Below are 22,491 nucleotides of genomic sequence, written 5' to 3' on the forward strand. Positions count from 1 at the left end.
GTGAACTCAGCAGCTTTGAAAAGGTGCAGCAGTTTCTCCTCCTGTCAATCATCACGCCGCCCTAAAGTGGGGCGGTGCTGATCGGACAAATCCCTGTCAACATCCTGAAGCATCCTTACATCGTTAAAAATTCATACATCTGAACTGCAGCTGATCGTGTGTAGTCCAGAACTGGTCCAGAACTTGTCCAGAACTGGTATAGAACTGGTCCAGAACTGGCTCAGAACTGGTTGCCTCCAAGTGTTATATGTAAAAAAAAATATCAGACAGATATTTGTTAATTATGATTGTTAAAATCCAATTCCGTCCAGATTATTCTGATGAGGCCAGATGATTGTAATCCTACACTAAAAGTCTTTTAAAGTAACCGACAGATTACTCTAACCTTAACCCTTTAGCACTTCAGCTTTAGCTGCTGATTAATGTAATTCCAGTGGATTCTTAAGTGGAACTACGTCATTTGCATAAAGCTTTTTAAGAGTCACTATAATTCGAAGAGCGTCACTGATGTACAGCGGGCGTCACTGGCAACAGCTCTGGGTCAAATGGAGGATTTGGGATTTTCCTTCAGCAGAACCAGACTCGGATAGGGTCTAGCGGATGTCTGCTGTGATTGGTTGGACTCTGAGAGGACCAGAAGGAGACAAACATAAAATACAGGATCATCTGCAGGGAGACAAACTGGAAAGTTAGAAAAGAGGAAACCCAAACATACATTGATTTCAGTGCTGTTGTGTTAAGACACCAAATTATCTATTCAAAGACCTAATAACCTTTGTCACATTATTACTTCTACATTAAAATGTGTCTTTTAACTTTGTAAATTTTGGTAAAGTTTGTGTTCTTGGTCGTGACTCAAGAGGAAGTGAGGTGTTCCCTTCCTCCTCCTAACTCCTGCTGATTAGACTTGGCGTGGGAGTTAGCTTTAGCCTGTCCAGTTGTTCCCTGTGGGCCTGTTGTCTCCTTTGGCTGGAGCTGCAGTCCTAAAGCCAGCAGCTAATCCAGCCTGGATGCTAATAGACTCTGGAAAGTGTCCACCTCCTTCCTGCAGAGACGCCTGCTGCTGGAAAGCCCACAGGCTAACGCAGATCAGCATCGGTTGAGGAAGGTGCTGCTGCAGGAGGGGATTTGCTCCTCTTGGTTTACAACCTGGATGAAAAAGTGAGGATTATGTACGTTTTTTAAGATCCATGAAGCCAAACTTTATTACAGGAACTGTTTGTGTTTTCAGTTGTGGGGAAGTCCTTCAGTGGAGAGTTTAAGGTTTTCCAGAAAAACCTGGAGTCTGAGGAAACAGTTTCTATCTGAAAGGACGTGTGTGTGTGTGTGTGTGTGTGTGTGTGTGTGTGTGTGTGTGTGTGTGTGTAAGGTGGTGGTGGTGTGTTGGTGGGAGCACCGTGGGTTCCTCATCTCCTGTCAGGAAAAAAACAAAAAAGCAGATGTCTCCTGCAGATTCTTCCACCCACGTTCACTTATTCTGTTTGGAGAGACCTGCTGTTTTTACAGCTAAAGGCTCCCTCCCTCTCCGCAATAAAACATGCAGAATTACACTGTGCTGAATTTTTAATGCCTATCCTGGTTGGAATTATTAAATTTGCATCATTTTTTTTTCCTGAATTGTTCCTTGAAGCTCTGCAGGCTGACAGCAGTTCTCTGGTTTGGAGCGACCTCTGGTTTGTAGAGTCTGTGACCTTCACGGACCCGGCTGCTGTCCTGCAGGTTTTCCTTCCTGCCTCTGACTTTGTTTAGACGTCTGTTCTTCCTCGCAGAAGAAGCCGGTCTCCTCGCAGAACTCTGCTTCCTGTGATTGTTCCAGCACAATCCTCTGGACATAATCCTCCTCTTCCTCGCTCGTGCCACTATTTTTACAGCTCATGTGGTCACATAAATATAGTAACACACACGCACAGGCTGCCGTCCTCAGAGTTTACCTGCTCGCGTGCGCAGTGTAACGGATCCATCTGTATCTGAGCTGCAGAGAGGCAGTGATTCATGACCTCGGTGTGAGGAGATGGAGGGAGGATCTGCAGGAGAAACTCGAGCTCGCAGGATGACTGCGGCTTCCTCCCTGCTGCAGATGAAGCTCTCCGTCCCACGAGCCGTTTTCGCGACAAACGGGGATGCTCAGGAAACGACAGGAATCAATAAATATCAATGAAGCTCAGAAATGTCATCACATTTTTACACATGGGAACATTTTAGATTGAAGTCAAAAAATGCACTTCCTGTCAGTTTTGGGCTGAGCAGGAAATGTGTACAGAACATCAGATGTGCCAAAATAAAAGTTTCTCCTCATATTCCAAAGAAAGGGGTGGAGAGTTTAGCAAAGGATGGCTCCTCCCCCTTGGACCAGAATTATCCCCACAAATTATTAAAATTCTACAACATGGAAAACAAGAAAAAACTTAAGATTAATGTGCCAGTATTTAAAAGAATATATTTCTAAAGCTAAACAACATTTTTACGTCAGAAAAAGGAGAACAGGCACATAAAAGGACAGCTCTGTCTCTGATTGGGTCCTTTAGCCAAACAAGAATTGACTGAATGGGTGTGTCTGAATTCTTTCCCTACTCACTATGTAGTGCGTTTGTCATTTTCTAGTTCTGTCTGAATCTACAATTCCAAAATCCAGAACCATAGGAATTACCCAGAAGTCTCTGTGAAAAACCAGTGTGCATCGATGATCACTAGATTGGTGACTATAGACCACAATGCATTGCATGAGAACAAGTTTTGCCAAAAACATGTATTTGAATGTATTTTTTTGATAAACCATCAACGTTTTTATCTTAGGAACAAAGTGGACTCATAAATGATCATCACAAAACGCTCATATCAATTAGATTTTCACTTTGAAATCGATGACATCATATTCGCCATTTAAAACAAAAGACGTAAGCATGAAGTCTGAATTGCTTTTTAAATTCAGGACACTACATGGTCCTGCACTGTAGAGTTTTTTAGTAGTTAGGGATCGGGGGGGGGGGGATTCGGACACAGCCTATAAAGAAACAGAACATAACAGTCATTTTGATGGACAGCTTTATAGAAACAATAAAAAAAAAATTGAAAAATGAAAAATGAAATGCACAATTTCTTTTCCTAAACCTTACATTTTTTCCTTCTCTTTTTAAATTTGTGCTTTTGAATAATTCAAACATTGAAAAGTGCTTAAAAATACCGATAAGAAACAAAAAACAAAAAAAGACTATTCTGGATGATTCTGCATCACTTATGCAGAATCTATTCAAGTTCTCAAATTCACAGTTTACATGAATTCTGATTTGTTCTTTGAACATATTTTAATTATTAAATTTGTTGGATTTGTTTTTACATCCCTGTATATTTGCATTGCAACTACTCTGAATGCTACGAGTATTTTAGCGAGTCAGACGGTTCTTCATCCCAAACATTTCATGGGATTGTTGACGTGTTGACTCTACATGTGACACAGAGCTTCATTCTTCTTCTTTATTCATCGCATATCTTTGCAAAGTGATTTTAACCTTTTTTTTCATTTTTCTCCTGTTTTTATGGATTTAGTGATGGGGGGGTGTCTGGTTGGTGTTCTTGTCAAACAGGTGTGATGGAGGATCAGACATCTTCACTCCATCGGTGATCCTTTCGTTCTCCGTCTCCTTTCTGACGTGAACCTGAAGGCAGCCTTTTTTTCCACCGTCTCGTGTCTTTTATTGGGGTTCAGCTCCTCAAAGGGTGGACAGCCTCGCATCCATCAGTCTTCATCGCTCCTCCTCTCCCTCAGTCTTTCATCTTCCCTCGCTTGCAGCCAATTATAACCTGCTTCAGCATTCCTGAGTGCGGGAGGAGGAAGAGGAGGTTTCAGGGATTAACATACCACAGCTGTCAGCTGGAAACCCCTTCATCCCACTTTCTGCCGCGTCTCTCTGCTTTTCAAAGTTTCCCCGCTTGTTTGGAGGTTCACAGGAAATCTGGGCGTGGGAATGACTCGCTGTCAGCGGCGAACAGAAGCACGCAGTCCTGACATGTGAAGTTCAGATTATGGAAATGCAGAGCAGACACGGACGTGTCTCTGCCTCCAAATGCATCATGGTAAATGTAGGAACAGACTGGATCTTCTCACAGGTTTTCACAAGTAGGATTGGTCCAAAACGCAGGGGGGGGGGGGGGGGGGGGGGGGTCAGCTCCGGGCCTCAGATCTGCTTCATCTCTTGATGGTTCTGTCCGTTGTTTTCCGGGTTTTTATCAGAACTTTCTGGTTTTCAGTGAAGCTTTTGGCTCCTTTGAACACGTGAGCTTGTGGGATTATTTTGTTTTGTTATTTATTTTCTTTTAATGTCTAAACCGATCCAGAAAAGTTTTTTTGATGATCATTTTTTGTGTTTCAGACAAAAGAGTCAATTCAAATGAAAAAAATAATAATCAGGGGACCACAGAGGATTTCTGAGTATGTAGATCTATTGTTCATTTAGTTATCATTCATATTTCCAAATGGATTTGTTTTCCTGAATCTTGTAACATAATTCTTTTTTTGAATGCCTGCTAGAACTGAAAAAACTAACAAACAAATATGTAATTGATAAAAACAGAAAAGCTAAACTAATGCATAAATGCCCTCATCAAAGCAAATGAAGCACTCATAAAAATCAAATCATCAAAGTTATGAATCTATGAATGAATGAAAACCCTAAATAATAGGAATCAAAATGGTAAATATTCAGCTGTTTAAAGTTAAATAAATGGAGAAATGTCTGCAGGGAGAGGAATAAAGATTAGTCCGTGTCTGATTGGCTGCAGTCCCTCTGAAGGTCTGGTTCTGGTTCTGGTTCTGGTTAGCTTCAGGCAGGCCTTACCGACCACCATCTGCTGCCGGTCGGACTTCTGCTGACTCATCGCATCCTTTGATGTTTTTCATGACTTTCTGTTTTCATCTCAGACTTGAATCTTCCCGTCTGTGTGTGCAGAAGTCAGGACTTTCTCCTGGACCTCCACACCCATCAGGATTGTGTGTGAGGCGTTCGGGTTGGTCTGTAATTGCGAGGATTCCTAATGTGAGAATAAAGAAGCTGAACCGTCATCCGGTTGCTTTTAAAGCTGATTCTCTCAGACAGTTGAACTTTTTGGCCTTCATGCTCCTCCTGGACCATCCAACCGCCTTTTTTAACCAGTTTGCTGATGTTTGCAGTTCACTGCAGATCCTTTGGAGACGCTTCAAACAGAACTGACGGAGAGCCGGGGACTATTTTCTCATGCGGACTGATCCCCATCACGTTTGTCATTTCGAGGCAGAATGAGGAAAGAAAAGGATGAGAGATCTGAATGGTTCCCTCACGCATTTGCATGACTTTTTGTTTCTGGTTTCACCGCCATGGTCATCTGGACCACACGTGCGCATTCTCACGTGCACAAACTGCACCATGAGTGCTTTTTGCATAGTCCATCAGACTCATTTCCCTGCTGCAGCGCCTTCATTTGGATTCATGCGGAAACTGGAGACAGAAACATAAAGCTGCTGTCTGTGAGCTGCTGCTGCTCTCCGATCAAAGTCTGTTATCAGCGATTGGACTCGATCACTGCGAGCTTTCAGGATGTTATCAGGACTCTTCAGAACTGCTGGAGGCGCCTATAGATAAACTTTTCCCGTTAACCAAAACCTGTGCAGCGGTGCGGCTCGGAGTGCGGGGATGATGGACGAGGCTGACAGGCCTGAGATGTCGGCGGCTCATCGTGCGTGCTTCTGCAGCCAGATGTTCTGCTGCTGGGTCCAGGAGCACAGCACATACAGTACCCGAGCAAACACTCTGACACGTGCACCTGCTGGCTCGGTTCATCTCGGTTTCTCTCACACAGCGCCGCCTGCAGCTTCCTTTGCTCAGGGATACGAGGGGAGGGGGTGCAGGAACTTTTGTTTTGGCTCCAGGGCAGCGCTTTTGGTGAACATGAGCACATCTTCCTTCTCCACCTGCAGCCCTGCAGTTCCAGCCGTGCATCTTTTCATGCTCTCTCTGAGATGTTATGCAGTCATGGCAGAAAATGGACGGTTTCTCCACAGTGACATGAAATAAATCCAACAAATGTCACTGTGGAGTTCACCGCATCGCCAAACATTCACCTGCAGCAACATCTGGTTCTTTGTGAGACGCAAAGTGCGGCCTCATTTCTGATGGCAGCGTTGACGCATCTTTTTAGAGATGTCCTGATCCCTTCCCGTTGTGGGAGAGGACCTCAGTGAACGTCATCGGTCTGGAGCCAGCCTCCACCTGAGCCTCCGGTTCAGCCTCTGCATTCAGTCAAAGTTTGTTTCCCCTCGGCATTTGCAGCGTGAAGAAAAGCTGAATGTTTGGTTACTGCCAGACGGCGGCGGACAGAGGAGCTGGTGGGTCTGCAGTAATGAAGTGACATGCTCTGTGACCCCGCAGGACCAGAAGCTCTGGAGAAATGTGAAATCATTTGTCCCAGCGGTGCTCGTCCAGGTCCTGCGTGGCTTTCTCTCAGGATCTGCTGATACGTTTTGTTATGTGTTCGCAGCCTCCTTCCTGCTCTCCCACTCCTCCGCCTTTCACAGGCGTGTGGAGTTATGGCTGGCTCTCGCCGTGTGTTGGTTTGGGAGTGTGTGCGTGCATACGTGATAAGGACAGACTTTTATAAGCATGCACAATGCAGCCGCACACACTCTTATCTCCCACAGAGGGAGGTAATGAGGATCTGACACACACACACACACTCTGAGTTATCTTCCTCTGCGTGTCTCGGCTGACAAACACCCGGCGAGGCGTCCTGCATGCGTCCTCTCGCTGCTTTTTAATCATCTCCGAACAATGCGGCCCACTGAAGGCGCCTCCTCCTCTTCCTCCATCACCTCCTGTGGGAGCTGGAGCAGCAGGAGGAAGAGGAGGAAACCTGGCTTCCTTATCAGTCTCAAGCCACACTGCTTATCCTGCCTCTTTACCTCCTCCTGCTCCTCTCCTGCTCTGGATGGATTCGACAGCATATTTGCGGCCTGACGGTGATGAAGGTCACTTATTAAGGATTCAAGGAAAAACGGCTCATCATGGCCTCTTGTTTTACATAAAAGCGCTCGTGTGCGCTTCGCCCGCAGACGGTTGGATGCTGGAGAATTTATTAGAAACTTCCGTCAAAACGCAGGACTAACAGTTTTGTTTGGAGGAAGAGGCCGTGATGATGCAGCTTTCCTTGAATCCTTAATGACCGACCTTCATCAGCTCCGTGATGGAGGTTTGGAGGGCTGAAACGCAGAATACTGAGAGCCTTAAGAAAAGGATAACTTACAATATGCAGAATAATGGATGAAGACCTAATTACAGAGTCAGTCTTCCTCATTTTAGCTGGTCTGCAGAAATTCATTCTTTTAGCATATTTTTTAAATGTTATTCAAAAAATCTGAAGCTTACAATGATTAAAGTGTCGTTTTTTTTTATTTCAATCCGACACAATTCCAAAGTGGAAGAACATTTAAACCTTCAAACAGATCTTTCTTCTCATGTAGGATTTTGGTTTTCTATATTTCCAAGTTAACCGTAAAAGTTTTAGGGCTGCTTTTGCATTTCACTACAAGGCGTATTTTTTTTGCTCTTATAACACATTAAGATCTTACAATATTTGTGCATATTTTTTACATAACGAACATATCATTACTTACATAGACACAAATGAATGAAAGAAAAAAAAGCATCAACGTACCAAAACCATGACACCGATTTATTTAACTATGAGTTATATTCTAACTTATGGTCTGATTCATGAATGAAATCTGTGTCCAAACCAACAAGTAAACTAGAATGAATGTCAAATCCATTCACATGTTAGTTTCCTAAAGTTCACCACTGTTGTTTTTCCACATCCAGAGAATCCAAAGGGAACATTCTTAGAACATTCTAGACACTGGATGGTCACATGACTTTATTCAGAGTCTGTCACACATTGGACTGGAATGATGGACGGATCCGTGTTTGTGTTTGTTTGCTGTGATGCATTTGCTCTTTACTACGTTACAGTAAAATAAACCCCATAGGCAGAAATGCACAGACTTTTTGTGTTGTCATCATTTTCTGTCTTAGTAAATATTCTATTTCTTGTTTTTTTCAGATTTATAAATCATTTGCATTTTATTATATTTTATTTTATTTCATTATAGCTTGAATGTAACCTTTGCAGGATTTGGCTTATTTCTGTTCTCCTGGGATTTCTCAGCTAATTGAGTTTAACTTTTAGAGCCGCACGCATTAATTCAGACAGTCTGTTATTTCATCAAACCCTTTTTTTAGTCTGATAGTTTCTGGGAAGTTTATGACCGCATGACTCTTACTGAGGAACGGAGGGTCTGGATTAGTAGTTCAGAGTAGATGAGGTGCAGGTGGAGGATGGCGGGCGGCCCCTCCTCGGGTTGCTCTGGATGATCTTTGTTTACGCTCGCCTTCGATCCGCTCTGCTTTCCATACGGCGACCCGCTGAGAAGGCGCTTCTATTTCTAGCAGACAAACAAACACAAACAGGCGCACAAAAGGGCAGCAAACAAGCAGTGGGTTGTGTTGTGACAGAGTGTGCTGGAGGTGACACGCAGGACCAGGATCCCAACAGCTCGGTCCATAAATATGAGGGTTTCAATCCCCTCTGCCCTGCAGACGACACAGAGAGGTGAGGCGGGAGTAAACGGCTGCTTTCTGCTCTGACAAACCCACCTGATGGAGCGCTGCAGGGTCTCTGGTGGGCGTCACAGCTGAATATTCAGAAAAGAAGTGTTTGTGGAGCCGCTTCTTGGTGCTGTGAAGGTTTGAGTGTTTTTGTGGGCCTGCAGCAGTCGGCTCCTTTAAAACTGAAAGTGTTTAGAAATATTAACCCAAACCACCAAATTATTCCAGAAACCTGAAAGTCTCATCTCTAATAGTCCGCCTACAGACAACGCTGAAGCACTCTTTGCATTAAAAAACATTCATCGCTGCAAAGCATAGCATTCCAGTTAATGTATGTAATTTCCTGATGTTTGGTGCTGAGGAGATAAATGCAGAGTGTGCTAATACATGAACAGACCTTCAGTTGCTGCTTCAGACCCACCAGGAGGCCACTAGTCAGAAATATTTCATGATTATTTAAAGGCTGCATTCAATTCATTCATCATAGGAATAGAATTCTTCATATTGAGCACATTTTGCATTTTTTTGCTGAAACAGATGTTTTCAGTATGGAGCTATAGTGTTGTGTCTCCATGTTTGTTATTGGTTGGATACTATATAAAGTATTCAACCAACCATTGTTTTCCTGTTTCTCTTGTTTTGCTGCTTAACTCCTTCTGCAGTTTTTCATCTATTTTAAACATTCATCTTTTTAAATATTCAGCTCTTTCAGCTTTTTCCAGCTGTGACTTTTGCTCCTTCAAATCCTTAAACTTTTCAAAATATTCCAGGATTTCTGCCTCTAATGAAATCCATGGAGAATCCTTGGTGCAGAAGCTCGCTGGTTCGATACCCGGCTCTGGCATTTTTCGCAAACATATCTTTTTTGTTATTGTGCTGTTTTCACTTTATTTACGGTATACTTTGATTATTTCTTTATCTCTTTTTTTCATTTTTTAGCCTTTAAGTTTCTTTTTCATTCAGCAATATAACATTCAACCCTGAACGTCCTTCTGGAAATGCAGATCCTTCTAGTCGAATCTGGTTTGTTGTTGCAGCCGAACTGGTTGGTCATAAAACTAAACCGTCTGCGTCCTCTCGTCTTCTGATCACAGCTCCCTCACCGCCGGGTGACCTTCTCCACGTCCAATCAGGCGCAGGATCTGCAGGATGCGTCCCAGCACAGCTACTACGACAGCGGCCTGGAGGAGTCGGAGACCCCCAGCTCCAAGTCGTCGTCTGGGCCGCGGATCGGGCCCCTGGCTCTGCCGGAGGACCACTATGAGAGGACCACGCCTGACGGCAGCATCGGCGAGATGGAACACCCGGAGAACGGTAAGATGGACTTTCCCTCCCCCCCTTCTGTCTGTGAAGGTCATCCAGGTCATGCTCTCACAGGGTTCTGTTCTTCAGGGAAACTGGACTTTAAAGGTTCATGTGGATGAGGTTGGGCCGCTCACTGAGGCGGAGCGGCCCAACCTCATCTGGATCAACCTTTAGTCTCCTCCCTGTTCTGCTGTTCTTCACCCCCTCCATCCATCCATCAACCCCGGAGGGGAGCAGTAGCTCACAGAGTTGGAGATCACACATCAACAGTTTTCTGTAGGCAGCTTGTCAGGAGGGACTCAAATTCCCACAAGTCCCTGTGTTCCCCATGTTAAGAGGGGTGTGACCTCCCAGCATGCACCACAATCAATATGAAACACCGGCTTCACAAATGAACTCTCCAATGCTGTAAACCGTGCTTGTAGCTGCAGCCGCGTGACACTGTGAGGGAAGCTAGCGGGGACGGCGCTAACACACCTGTCCGTCCTCACCCGCACGCCGTCCGTCTAACCCATGGCGGCCGATCCCCATCTTCAATCATTTTCCTGAACCTTTGGAGTCCTGTTGAACAGAAACTCTGCATGATGGTGGGAGGGCTGTCGTGATGTTAGCTCTGACACTTTTTTAGCTATTGTCATCAAAAATCTACATTTTGCCGGAACATCTGTCCTACACGTCCATTGAGATTCTTCCAGGGAACTCGGGTGTGACCTGAAATTTTCCTCCAAACCAAACTGTGAAGGACCCGTCCGGGCTTTCTCTCGTTTTGTATTAATTTGTCGTTATTTACAGAACAAACCGCTCATTTGCTTTATTTTGAAAGGGTCTTATGAACCTCTTATGAACAGAAGCCATCTGGGAAAACATTGAGCTCATGAAAACTCATGCCAGCGGATGAAATCTGTTACTTTTGATGAGAATAGTAAAGGAAAACCCACAGAGACTCACAGCTAAGGGAGTCTGCATCCTCCTGGAGGAGCACCAGGAGGATGACCCATGCTGTTTGTTTCAATCTCTAGGAACTTTATCCCTTCTATCTTCAGGCCTCACCTGATGATCTATGACCTGATTGATCAGTGAGGTCATGTATTGATCTACCAGGTAGATATAGTCAATTTGACATGAATGCACGTTAGACTTTAAAACCATGAATGTAAAAGAAAAGTACGTGTACCTGTAAAGATCAGAAAGGAGGTGAGGTCCTTCTCCAGGGTCTCCTGAATGACACACTGCTGACGGGTTCATGGGAGGTGAGGATGGGGTTCAGGCCTTCAGGGGGGGCTCCAACCTGTTTTATTTTGTAGTAAAAACACTGTTTTAGATGTTTAGACCCAGTCAGACCTCTGGAGACCAGCCGGCCGGGATCTGTGGATCTGACGGGACTCTGATAACTGTCAGGCTTGGTGGATCTCAGCCAGATCACTTTTTACCTGTCAGTGTAAACAGCAGCTGTTTAGAAAACCTCTCCACTAAATACCTCTATGAGGAGCCGTTGCTCCGCCTTTTGATTCACCTCAGTTTAAACCATTTCTTCTGTTTGTTTTCATGTTTTCATGATCTGCAGTTTATTTAGTCACGGATGACATTTTCTTCCAAACATGAGTAGTTTTCTAACGTTGTAGTGTTTCTTTTCTATGAATCACATGCTGACTTCTCTCCCAGGTTTTGTGCACAAACTTTGGTCTAAACCAGACAATTTGATATATTTGTTTTATTCTTTTATGACGATCACATTTATTCTCATTATTCACACATGTTCTGTTTTGATCTCAAACATTTCTCTTTGTCTCCGGTTTTTAGCTTTTGGGATTAAAAAGAACAGAAGCGATAGTATTAAAAATAAACTGCGCTAACTCAGCCGACCTGAACTTTGCTGGGTTGCCATGGTGACAGTGTCTAATGTTCAGGGTCACATATGTTCAGACCAGGAACAGCTTTAATTGACGGGTGAATTGTTGCGGATTAGATAAAAAAAAACAACAACTGCATTTTACTTTGAAACCATTAAAACAGACATTTCAACGATTCAAACTTCAATAATCTGCAGTAGAGTATCAGTTTAGGTGTGGTCCAGTGGGATTAATGCTTCAGGTGTTTCTGTCTTTAAAAAGTGACTCTTACCTGCATATCGAATTGCCTCTGATTGAAAAAAACCCCTTCAAAATAAAAGAACGGTCGGTTCATTTCCCTTTCACTGTCTAAACTCCAGACCAGAGTAACTGTTCGGTTCTGTTCTTCAAAAGACATAAACCAAAATCTGTAGACATTAACCTGAGCATATTTTATTTAACATAAGAACAGGGAGACATGAGCGTGTCGACAAACTGAGCAGCGATGATGGTAAATGACAGGAATGAGTTTATTTCAGTGTTTAATGGCTGCAGCCTCCCTCAGGTATAAATAAAGACGCCCATTTACCGTCATCGTCAAAGCAAATGAAACATCCGAGCTCCGCTCACTGCTGTCATTGTTCTGCGTCTCATTAGCACTTCAGCCAATTAAAGTAAACGAGGTTAACGAAACGCAGAGAGGGAGGAGGGAGAGAGAGCTTCACTTTAAATATCACCTCTGTCTTTTTCTCTAAGAGGGAGAGAGAGAGAAACGCACACCAACACACATACACACACAGACAAACAAACAGCGACTCACTCATATAACATGCAGACATACAGGCAAACACCCACAGACACAGTGTTTGTGTGTTTGTTTGTGTGTTTGTGTTGGATCCTCATTGGTTTATTTTCCAACATTTGCCGTCAGATTCAGTTGAAAGTATTTGAAAAACAGGTTATTGTGTTATTTTAAAACTTTTTGTGTGTGTTTTTGGGAACGTTGATGCAGATTTTGGCAGAGGGCCTCAGGGGCTCGTGGGCCGGCTCTAGCTGGGAGGGGCGGCCGCTCTTGTTCTCCTGAGGCTGCATGGATCCTGATTGCTGATTGTCAGGATGTGCAGCTCCTCAGACGCAGTGATGAAGGAGCAGACAGGCCGGCCTTTAACACCCCCGTCTGCTCCTGTAAAGCAGCTGGACTCTTTTATGGCACACATTTACCCTTCACAGTAAAAGCATCTCCCTTTCAGAGGCTGGGATTAACCAACCCAGAGCCGGTCCGGCTTTCCTTAATGCATCCTGGTTGCTTCTCTGTCGGCTGTTTTTTGCTGGATTATCTACATATATTTTAATCTGGGCATAATCTCTGTTTAAACTGGATGTCTGCATCATCTGCCATGCTGCTTGTAAAGATTTAGACTCTCCGTAAACCAGCTGTTCCGTTACCACGAACACACGCCAGTGTTTACCAGCAGGTTTCTGCATTTCTTTTTATTTTTTTACAGCTTTGAAATAAAGCTGTTTTACAAATAATCTGCACTCTCAAAGCCGAAAGCTGCTTGACACGCTGCATTCAGCATGGCTTCCACTCTTATTTAGCACAAGAAAACACTTCAATGCGTCAATACAGCAAACTTAAAACATGCTGGTTGTATCTAGTGGCTTAGATTTGAACCTGTTTTTCCCTGTTTGCCTTGAGAGTTTGATCTGCTATAAAAACAATCAAAACATGACTGAAAGGCTTGCTTTAGATTTGTGACAGAGCAACAGGCCGGTCGATTGCTTGTTTGCATAAACAGCACTTTTTCACCGAACCGGGTTCACCGAGCGATCTACGACGTCGATATTACGTGAGGGTCACCTGCGTGACTCATCGACGAGTATTTTGCCCCCACAGACCGCCGGATCCACCCGTGAGGTCAGCTGGAATGTTTGCTATTTGAGAACATCAAAGTTCCTCCTCGAGTGTCTGGATGTTGAGAGGCGATGCTGAGTTTAAATGTGCTGTAATTTTCCAGCAGAACGAGCTTTCATGCAGCTTTCAAACCAACAAATACCAACGTGTTTCAGAGGAATTCCTGCAGAGCTCTAAACATGTAAAGAAATTCAGACTTGACTCTTTAAAATGACATCTGTCGAATTAAGAACAGCTCCAGCAAACAGCAGGTTCTTGTGCCGCCAACCCAAACGGCCCCCCCACCATCATGAAGCGAGCACGCCCGCTTTGTTCTGAAGCTCACATCTCCATCGCCGCGGCCCTCCTCCTCCTCTTCCTCCCTTCGTCCTGTAAACGGTCAGATAATGGACGTTAATTCCATCAGCCGGTCTTCGCTCAGCTAAAGTACCCACTTCCTGTCTGTGATAGACAGATGGAAAGTGAAGAAAAATAAACTGTTGGTGGGAGGGGGGGGGGGGGGGGGGTAATAAGTGGGATTTAATTGCATGTGCAAGTTTGTGGCCGGAGAGTTGAGGAAATGCTGGAGAGGTTTAGAGCGGGAAGATGAAAGAACGAAAGGACAAAAGCCGAGAGAGACGAAGATCTGCTGCCTCACTCGGAGGCGGCAGAGTAACAAGCTGATTTATGAAGTGTGTACACGTGTGTGCGCACGCAGGCGCTCCTTTCACAAAAATGCTCCGACTTACAGCCTGCACACATGCACACATGCAAACGCATACGCAGCCTCCGTATCTGCTGATTGCATCAGTCTGCACGGCACACATTCAGATGAAAGATGCAACACATCAGTGAGCTTTTCCATATCGCCTCCAAATCACCCGCCGGTTGGATTTCCTGATAAAACTGAAAAACTAGATAAAAAAAGTGTTCCATCCTGCTCATGAAAGAAGAAAGAGCTCAAATCAAAGACGCTGCTGCGTTCGGATGGCCATCAGTGCACCGGGTGGACCGTCAGAGACGCTAATGATCCGCCACATTCTGCAAAGGAGGAGAGGAATCGGCCCACATATCTGTCCTTCAAGGATCCGGATCTTCGTTCTCCACCCGAGTCCGAGTGACAAAGGTCCAGAAACTGATTCTGCCCACAAATGGGTTAATAAACATCCCATAATGCCGATGCCAAGATGGCGGCGGCGCGTGCACACGCAGCGGCACAGCGCTCTCTGTTTTTGTTTGTTTTTTTCATGTTTTTGTTGGTGCTACAGACACTGGAAGCGTTTACTCAGTACAGCAAGACGGAACTACTTCAAATTAGTTGGAATTGTCAATTTAATACTCCCCCAAAGTCGGACTTTATACCACCCGAGATCCAACGGACTGCCACGGCCTTAACCATACCCCTCCTGTGGCCAAGGAGACGGAGAAGACACCGTAAACAAAAGCGGGGGAGGAGAAGCGGAGCACGCGCCAGGCTACATGCTAACCCGCATCGACCAGCTCTCCCCAGTCTCTTCCTCGCTAACGTAAGATCACTCGCCAACAAACTGGATGAGTTTCGGCTACGGATCGTCTCGCGGCGGATGGACAGCTGTGTGGCCATCATAACAGAAACCTGGCTGGACAATAACACACCTAACGCCGCGGTGGAGCTAGCGGACCGTTCTTTGTTCCGCGCGGATCGGACAGCAGACTCCGGTAAGGGCAGAGGCGGCGGACTGGCGCTTTACATTCACAACTCCTGGTGTGCAGCCACACACATCATCGGAACGCACTGCACACCCGATCTGGAATACCTGGCGGTGAAATGCAGGCCATTTCGAACGGCCTGCATTTCATAGCTGTAAACAGGATAGATCATAGCTGTAAACAGCTATGATCTATCCTGATCATAGCTGTTTACATCCCACCTCAAGCTAACGCTAAGCTAGCGCTAGAGGAGCTCTACTGTCTGATCAGCAGGCAGATGAACTCCAACTCAGAAGCAGCTGTGATCGTGGCAGGAGACTTCAATCATGTGGAACTCAAAGCAGTGCTCCCCAAATTTCAGAAGTTTATTCACTTTCCCACCAGAGACAACAACACACTGGATCAAGTCTACTGCAACATCCCAGGTGCATACAAGGCTGCAGCAGCTCCTCACCTGGGCATGTCAGATCACATTTCTGTGGAGCTAACCCCCACATACAGACCTCTGATCTGCAGGACCAAACCAACCATCAAAACAGTTCAGGTATGGACCGAAGAGGCTTCTTCTGCACTACAGGACTGTTTTGAACTCACTGACTGGGAGGTGTTTAAAGATGGCTCAGACCTGGAGGCCTACACAACATCCGTCCTGAGCTATGTGCAGTTCTGCACCGATGCTGTTCTGCCCACAAAGTCCATCAAAGTCTATCCAAACCAGAAACCATGGTTTGATGGAACAGTGCGGTCTCTGCTCAAAGCTCGGGATGCAGCCTACAGGTCAGGTGACAGGCTGGCCTACAGCAGAGCACGGACAGAGCTGAGGAGGGGCATCAACCAGGCCAAACGCAGACACAGACAACGGGTGGAACAGCACTTTGCTAATAACAACCCGCGGGAGATGTGGAGAGGCATCAGAACCATCACAGACCACAGGAGCAGCATGCAGCAGACCACTCATGACCCCACCCTGCCTGACACTCTAAACACCTTCTTTGCACGCTTCGAGACGCCCGGCAGCAGCAGAGACTCTGGTCCTCTATTACAGCTGGAGGAACAGTCCCAGCCTCTCGTCCTGCAGCTACATCAGGTGAGCTCCACTCTGAGGAGGATCGACACCAGCAAAGCCGCAGGACCAGATAAGGTGTCAGGTCGGGTTCTGAAGCTGTGCGCACATCAGCTGGCTGGAGTTCTCCTGGACATCTTCAATTGGTCCCTGCAGCTCACCTCAGTTCCCGTGTGCCTCAAGTCCTCCATCATCGTGCCGGTGCCAAAAAAATCATCCGTCTCGTGCCTCAATGATTACCGGCCGGTCGCTCTGACACCGGTGATCATGAAGTGCTTTGAGAGGATCATCCTGAACCACATCAAGGACATCATCCCTGCTACTCTGGACAGTCATCAGTTCGCTTACAGGGAGAACCGATCGACAGAGGACGCAGTATCACTAGCCCTGCATGCTACCCTGTCCCACCTGGAGCATCCTGACACCTATGTCAGGATGTTATTTGTGGACTTCAGTTCAGCCTTCAACACAGTGATCCCGGACAAGCTGACACTGAAGCTCCACAACCTGGGTCTGCCTGCCTCCCTGTGCCTCTGGATCAAAGACTTTCTCACCAACAGGCCCCAAGTGGTGAGAATCGGGGACTCAACATCATCCACTCTGATCCTGAGCACAGGAACACCACAGGGGTGTGTCCTCAGCCCCGCCCTCTTCACTCTGTTCACCCACGACTGCTCCGCCATTCATTCCACAAATCTGGTTTTAAAGTTCGCCGACGACACCACCGTAGTGGGTCTCATATCCAACAATGATGAGACTCACTACAGAGAGGAAGTTCAGCACCTGACAGGATGGTGTGCTGACAACAACCTCATCCTGAACACCTCCAAGACCAAAGAGATCATTGTGGATTTTAGAAGGACTAGAAAGGTGGCACACACCCCCCTCCTCATTAACGGGGAGGAGGTGGAGCAGGTGGACCACATCAAGTTCCTGGGAATCCACATCACATCTGACCTCACCTGGTCGCTGCACACATCCCACCTGGTGAAGAAGGCTCAGCAGAGACTCTTCTTTCTCAGGAAGCTTAAAAGGACTGGACTTTCATCACAACTTCTGGGGAACTTCTACAAGGCAACCATAGAGAGCATCCTCTGTCTGAGTGCTACGGTGTGGTACGGGAGCTGCACCGCTCAGGACAGGAAGGACTTGGCCCGGGTGGTGAAAACCGCACAGGAGATTGTGGGAGGACCTCTCCCACAACTCGACTCAGTGTACGACAGCCGGGTCCGACGGAAGGCTGGTCGTATTGCTGCAGACCCCACCCACCCAGGACATAACCTGTTTGTACCTCTTCCCTCTGGGAGGAGATACAGGAGCATCAGAACTCACACTAACAGACTGAGGAACAGCTTCTTCCCAAGAGCAGTGAGGTCCATCCACCCCCCACCCCCCCACACATCACACAACTGGGTCAACGAAACCGCCCCCTCCCCCCAGACTTAACATAACCCACTAACCCCTGTCAGCACACAGCTGACAATGCTCTGACTCTATTTTAAACTGTGTGCAATATCATGCTGTATGTGCAATATCCATTCTAATGTGGAATACCCACTCGTGCAATATTCACCCCACTCTACTGTACAGTATTTAAGTATTTATGCCTTATATAGCTCCTTATTCTTATTTTATTTTATTCTACCTTTTTTATATCGAGAGTTGCTGGAAAAAATTTCATTGTGCTCTGCAGAATGATAATAAAAGATTCTGATTCTGATTCTGATTCTGATAAATCTCATGAACACACTCACTCGTCCATGCTGACCAAACCCATCGCTGGTGGACAAGAAGTGTTCTTCTGCAAGGATGGAGATAAATGTGGATTTGGGACGATGGAACGGCCATGTTTGAACCACATCTGCATCTTGTGTTTAGCTGCTTTGAGATCTCATGAAGTTGAAGACAGACGTCAAATATCAGCTTAAAATTGTAGTGAAATCATGTCGTCTGCAACACAACCGGAGGCACCGGGTTCCTTTAGTGCAACAACGGGAGACGTTTGTTTTTACAGTCGTTACACTTTAGAGACTTCTAACACCCAATAGGACAAACTGTAAAAACCTCATCTGCATTAGGTTCTGGAAATGCCTAACTTTGCATAAACTGTTGAAAGAATGTCATAATTTCAAAAAAACTCTTCCTATGTGACCTCTACCTAAAACGTCTCTCAGTGACAGAAGATCTTTCCTTAAAGCACACAACAGAAAGCTCTGTTCTGAGCTAAAAAGCTCCTGATTGATGGGGACTAAAACAGACGAAGAAAGAAGGCAGTTAATTCAGGAATAGTTTCCCTTTGATGTAAATTTGACAAAATCATTTCCTCTTTAGAAGGAGAGTTGAAGAGGTCACGTAATTTTCTCAGTCGAGCTGATCGCCTCCATCTGTCTCCGCCTCCTCCTGTTTTCCTTCAAAAGTCCCGGCTCTCTGTTCTTTCTCTCCTCCTGGGGGGGATCCTTATTCCCCTCTTTCCTCACTGCTGCTTCCCTCTTCCTCCTCCTTCAGCTCTCCAGCGGCTGAACATGGAGTGAAAACAGTTGTCCCCTGGCCTGTCAGAAGCTCCCATGACAGAAGCCTATTATATATGAAATGACACGTTATTTTAAGTTTTCCTTTATGGAGACATAAAGTCCAAAAGTTGGTGACGGACTGGGGGATCAGATCAGGCCAGTGACGATCCAACATGTCTAACCAATCAACCATGAAGTCCCACAGATCATGATTCAGGTTCCTCATAAATGTATTTTTACCTTTAGGGAAACTGGAATGTTCTAAAGAGATTTCAACCGGTTAAGAGGCCATACAAGAGCAATTTAACGAGTTGGTGTTCTAGGAATCCGTAGAAAAGTCTCCCAGTTTCTTCAGGAAGTCCAACTAAAGAGGCTTTGGTTGTCATTCCAAAGGTTTGGCTGTAAGACCAGTCGGACAGTAGTTTGTGAATAGAATGTTTTTAGGTTCCTCAAGCTCTCTCTAGCCATGCACACGCTGTGTCAGCATTATTATTGGATGTTCTTTAGGAAACCTTCAGAGGTTTTAGGAAAGGATCCCATGGTTTACTTAAGTGGTCCGAAAGAAGTTCTCATCAGGACAGATTCCTTTTCGAGTATAGCTGAATGTTTTTTGTCGTTTCTAGGCTACCCTCACATTGGCTTGTCGCCTTAAAGAAGTCTTCTCAGCAATGCAGTGGAAGTTCTCAAATAATTATGGAGTATAGTTTCTGGTAGGGATCATTGGCATCATGTATGATGTCCTTTTCAATGTTTGAAACATCAATTTTTCACTTTTTGTTGATCCCTAAAAATGTCCAGCACAGAGACTTTCAAACTTGAACTTCTAGGTAGTGGTTTTCCAGAAGACTTTGAGGACTTTTAGATCCTAAATCCAATGACCAGGGTCTTCAGGAGGCTGAAGACGCTGTCTCTGGCTCTGGCCTGACTTACTGGGTTTTTGGAGCTGAGTTATGTCATCTCAGCCCTGTGAGGAGATGTACTGTTGTGGCGAGTGCTTACTTTGCAAAGACCCACATTAACACGCTGAGATAGAGTTTCTCACACAGATCCTCAAACACACATTTCTCTGCTTGAACAGACTCATTAAAGCCAGCAGTGTTACAACACTTCACGCTGAGCGTTCAAGGCGTGCGCGCACGCCGGCCACAATCAGCCCGAGCGTTACATAATGATGCAAGCAACGGTCCTACTGGAAGTGGGACGCTCGCTGGGAGACGGTCTGACGAAACGGCAGTCCTGAGGAGGTGTGAGTGCGCACAAAGCCTCTCAAGTGTGTTTGTGTTTGTGTGTATCTGGTCCTCATTAGCCATGAGATAAAAGGAGTGTGAGCAGCAACAGAAGAGGTGATTCCTCCCTGTGGATCCAGACCTCCCTCTCCGTTTCTTACTCATATCTGGGAGAGTTTAGTGTGTGTCAGTGTGCGTCTGTTTGTGTGTCGCAATATGACAGCAAGAAACTTTATAGTAACAGGCGGCGTTCTTTGGATGCCCTCTCTTGTCCCCGGGGACGCAGAGAAAGGGTGGTGGATTTATTTTTCTAGGTCTGTTGTTTATTTGAGCTTATCTGCGTTGGACGCTGCACACCACAGAAAGAGCTGTGTGTTTGTGTGTGAATATGTGAGTGTGTCTTTGCGTTGAGATTTTGATTGATGTACGGTGGCGAAGATGTTGAACGCTGCTGCACAAAGACGCGGTTTGGAGCTCGTGATTGGGCTGATTTTCTGTGTTGTATGAAGCTAAAGTCCTGAGACAGACTGGCGACTCGTCCAGGAAGTTCTCTGCCTTTGCCCACGAGTGGCTGGGATTGGCTCCAGCAACCCCGTGACCCCGAAAGGGTCAAAGGCAGGTTTATACGATGAATGGATGAACAGACCTCCATGGTTAGATTAAGGAGCATTCAGAGTATTTTTCAGCCGCGTTAGGATTGAGGAGAATTCCTGAGGGAGCTCAGCGTCTTTCTGGCTGTGCCTTAAAGACATTTAGAAATTCCTGAGGTTATTCTTCTTTTTCCTAAGAAAAGTCAACGGACAAATGGGGACACACAGGAGACTCATCTGCCAGTGGTTGATAACTATCAGTCGCTACTACCAATATATTCAGAAGAAAACCTTAATTGCCTGTTAAGACGGTCAAACGCAGGTTTATCAGACTTTATCTTTGGAATTAAAGTCAGCGTTGAAGCTGAAAGAAAGAAGGAAGGCGTGTTTTTCTGCCTCTGTCAGGTTTATTCAGCAGACCATGCCTTTGTCTTTATCTCTCAGATAACAGAGAACAACAAGCCTTAAATGAATAATGTGTTTCTGTTTTCTGAAGGTGAACGCTTTGCATTTTCCCTGAAAACCCCCTTCCCTTTGTCATTGGTGTATTTGCTGACAATGGAGCGTATAGCTGTAGAGGCCACACGCATTACTGCGGTGATGAATATTCACCGCGCTCGCTCGCTGCTCGGTATTCTCCGCTGTGCTTTAACTGCAGCTCAAACAAACTGTCAAACTGTCCTCTCTGTCAGCCGCAGTTTCCTGCACTGACACCAAACATGGAGCTGAAGCCCGTCACGTGGAAAAGCTCACTTCTCACCGCTCCGTTTTCATCCGAGGGTCCAGACTGCGGCCCGCTACGCCTCTGCAGGAGGATGGAGGACGTATCAGGGTTAGGGTCACACATGGGGGGGGGTGACCGCTTGAAAGCTTAAAATACTCTCAAATCTTCATAAAAAATGCGAAATTCACAACAGTTTATGCTTTATATTTTGAGTTTTTATGAAGTTTCACTGAATTTAGGAATAAACTCAGATATCAACATGGAAGCATTTGATTATTATAACGTTTTATTGGATTTAGCTTTTTCTAAATCTAAGTTGATGAGTCTGTTTGAACCGGCATCAAACTGTTATTGGAATGAAAGCTATATTTGGAGCTACATTTTGGTGTTAAATGACTTAGATGAATACATAAGGAGATACCCCTCCTCTCAGTGAACGGGCCCCTTCCCATGAGTCTTTGCAGTGATGCATAGCATCTGCATCTGTACATGTTTTTCCCGCCATGAGCATAAACTCATCCTTTTTCCACACATTCACGTTTTCACGGCCCTCGTTTTGCCCCGACTCGCGGGAGATTTTCCTGCATTTCAAAGTGGCTGCTTCAGTGCGGGGTGAGCTAAAAGCGTCTCAGCTAAAGCCGCCTCCCACCGTGTCCTGGCTCCGGTTAGCCGCCTCCGTCAGCGCCGGCAGCTGCTCCTGGTGGGCTGCGCCGGCTCCGGAGCGGCGTCTCCCGGACAGATGGCGAGCCAGCGGGGGTCGGGAAGTTGGGCAGTGCAGGGCTGTGACCCCCGGGAACTTATCCAATGAGAGCAAGGGAGCAGCAGGGGAGTAGCCACAGGTCTGGTTGCCAGGTTAGTGTTGCATCATGGGAACTAATGAAGAAGGGCCGGCTGGAGACGCGTGTGAGCGCTGAGATGATGTTGCAGTGGTAATGGCGCGGAGGGCGTCGCGTAATCAGGTGCACGCGCTTCGGCGGCCCCCCTCCGGGCCTGACTGTGTTTTCCTGATGTCCTGCTGAGACCCTCTGCAC

General features: G+C 45.9%; 1 protein-coding gene across 3 annotated transcripts in view; it reads left to right on the forward strand.

Moving 5' to 3' along the window:
- LOC101174755 (protocadherin-1) overlaps positions 1-22,491 on the forward strand; it is a 155,587-nt gene that overhangs the window by 67,530 nt on the left and 65,566 nt on the right. For all 3 annotated transcript variants that reach the window (XM_011480596.3, XM_011480594.3, XM_011480597.3), the window contains exon 4: positions 9,725-9,944. In XM_011480596.3, the coding sequence (XP_011478898.1) occupies positions 9,725-9,944 (220 nt within the window). The remainder of the gene's footprint in view (positions 1-9,724; positions 9,945-22,491) is intronic.

This window comes from Oryzias latipes, chromosome 10 (genome assembly GCF_002234675.1).
Source record: "Oryzias latipes chromosome 10, ASM223467v1".
NCBI lineage: Eukaryota > Metazoa > Chordata > Actinopteri > Beloniformes > Adrianichthyidae > Oryzias > Oryzias latipes.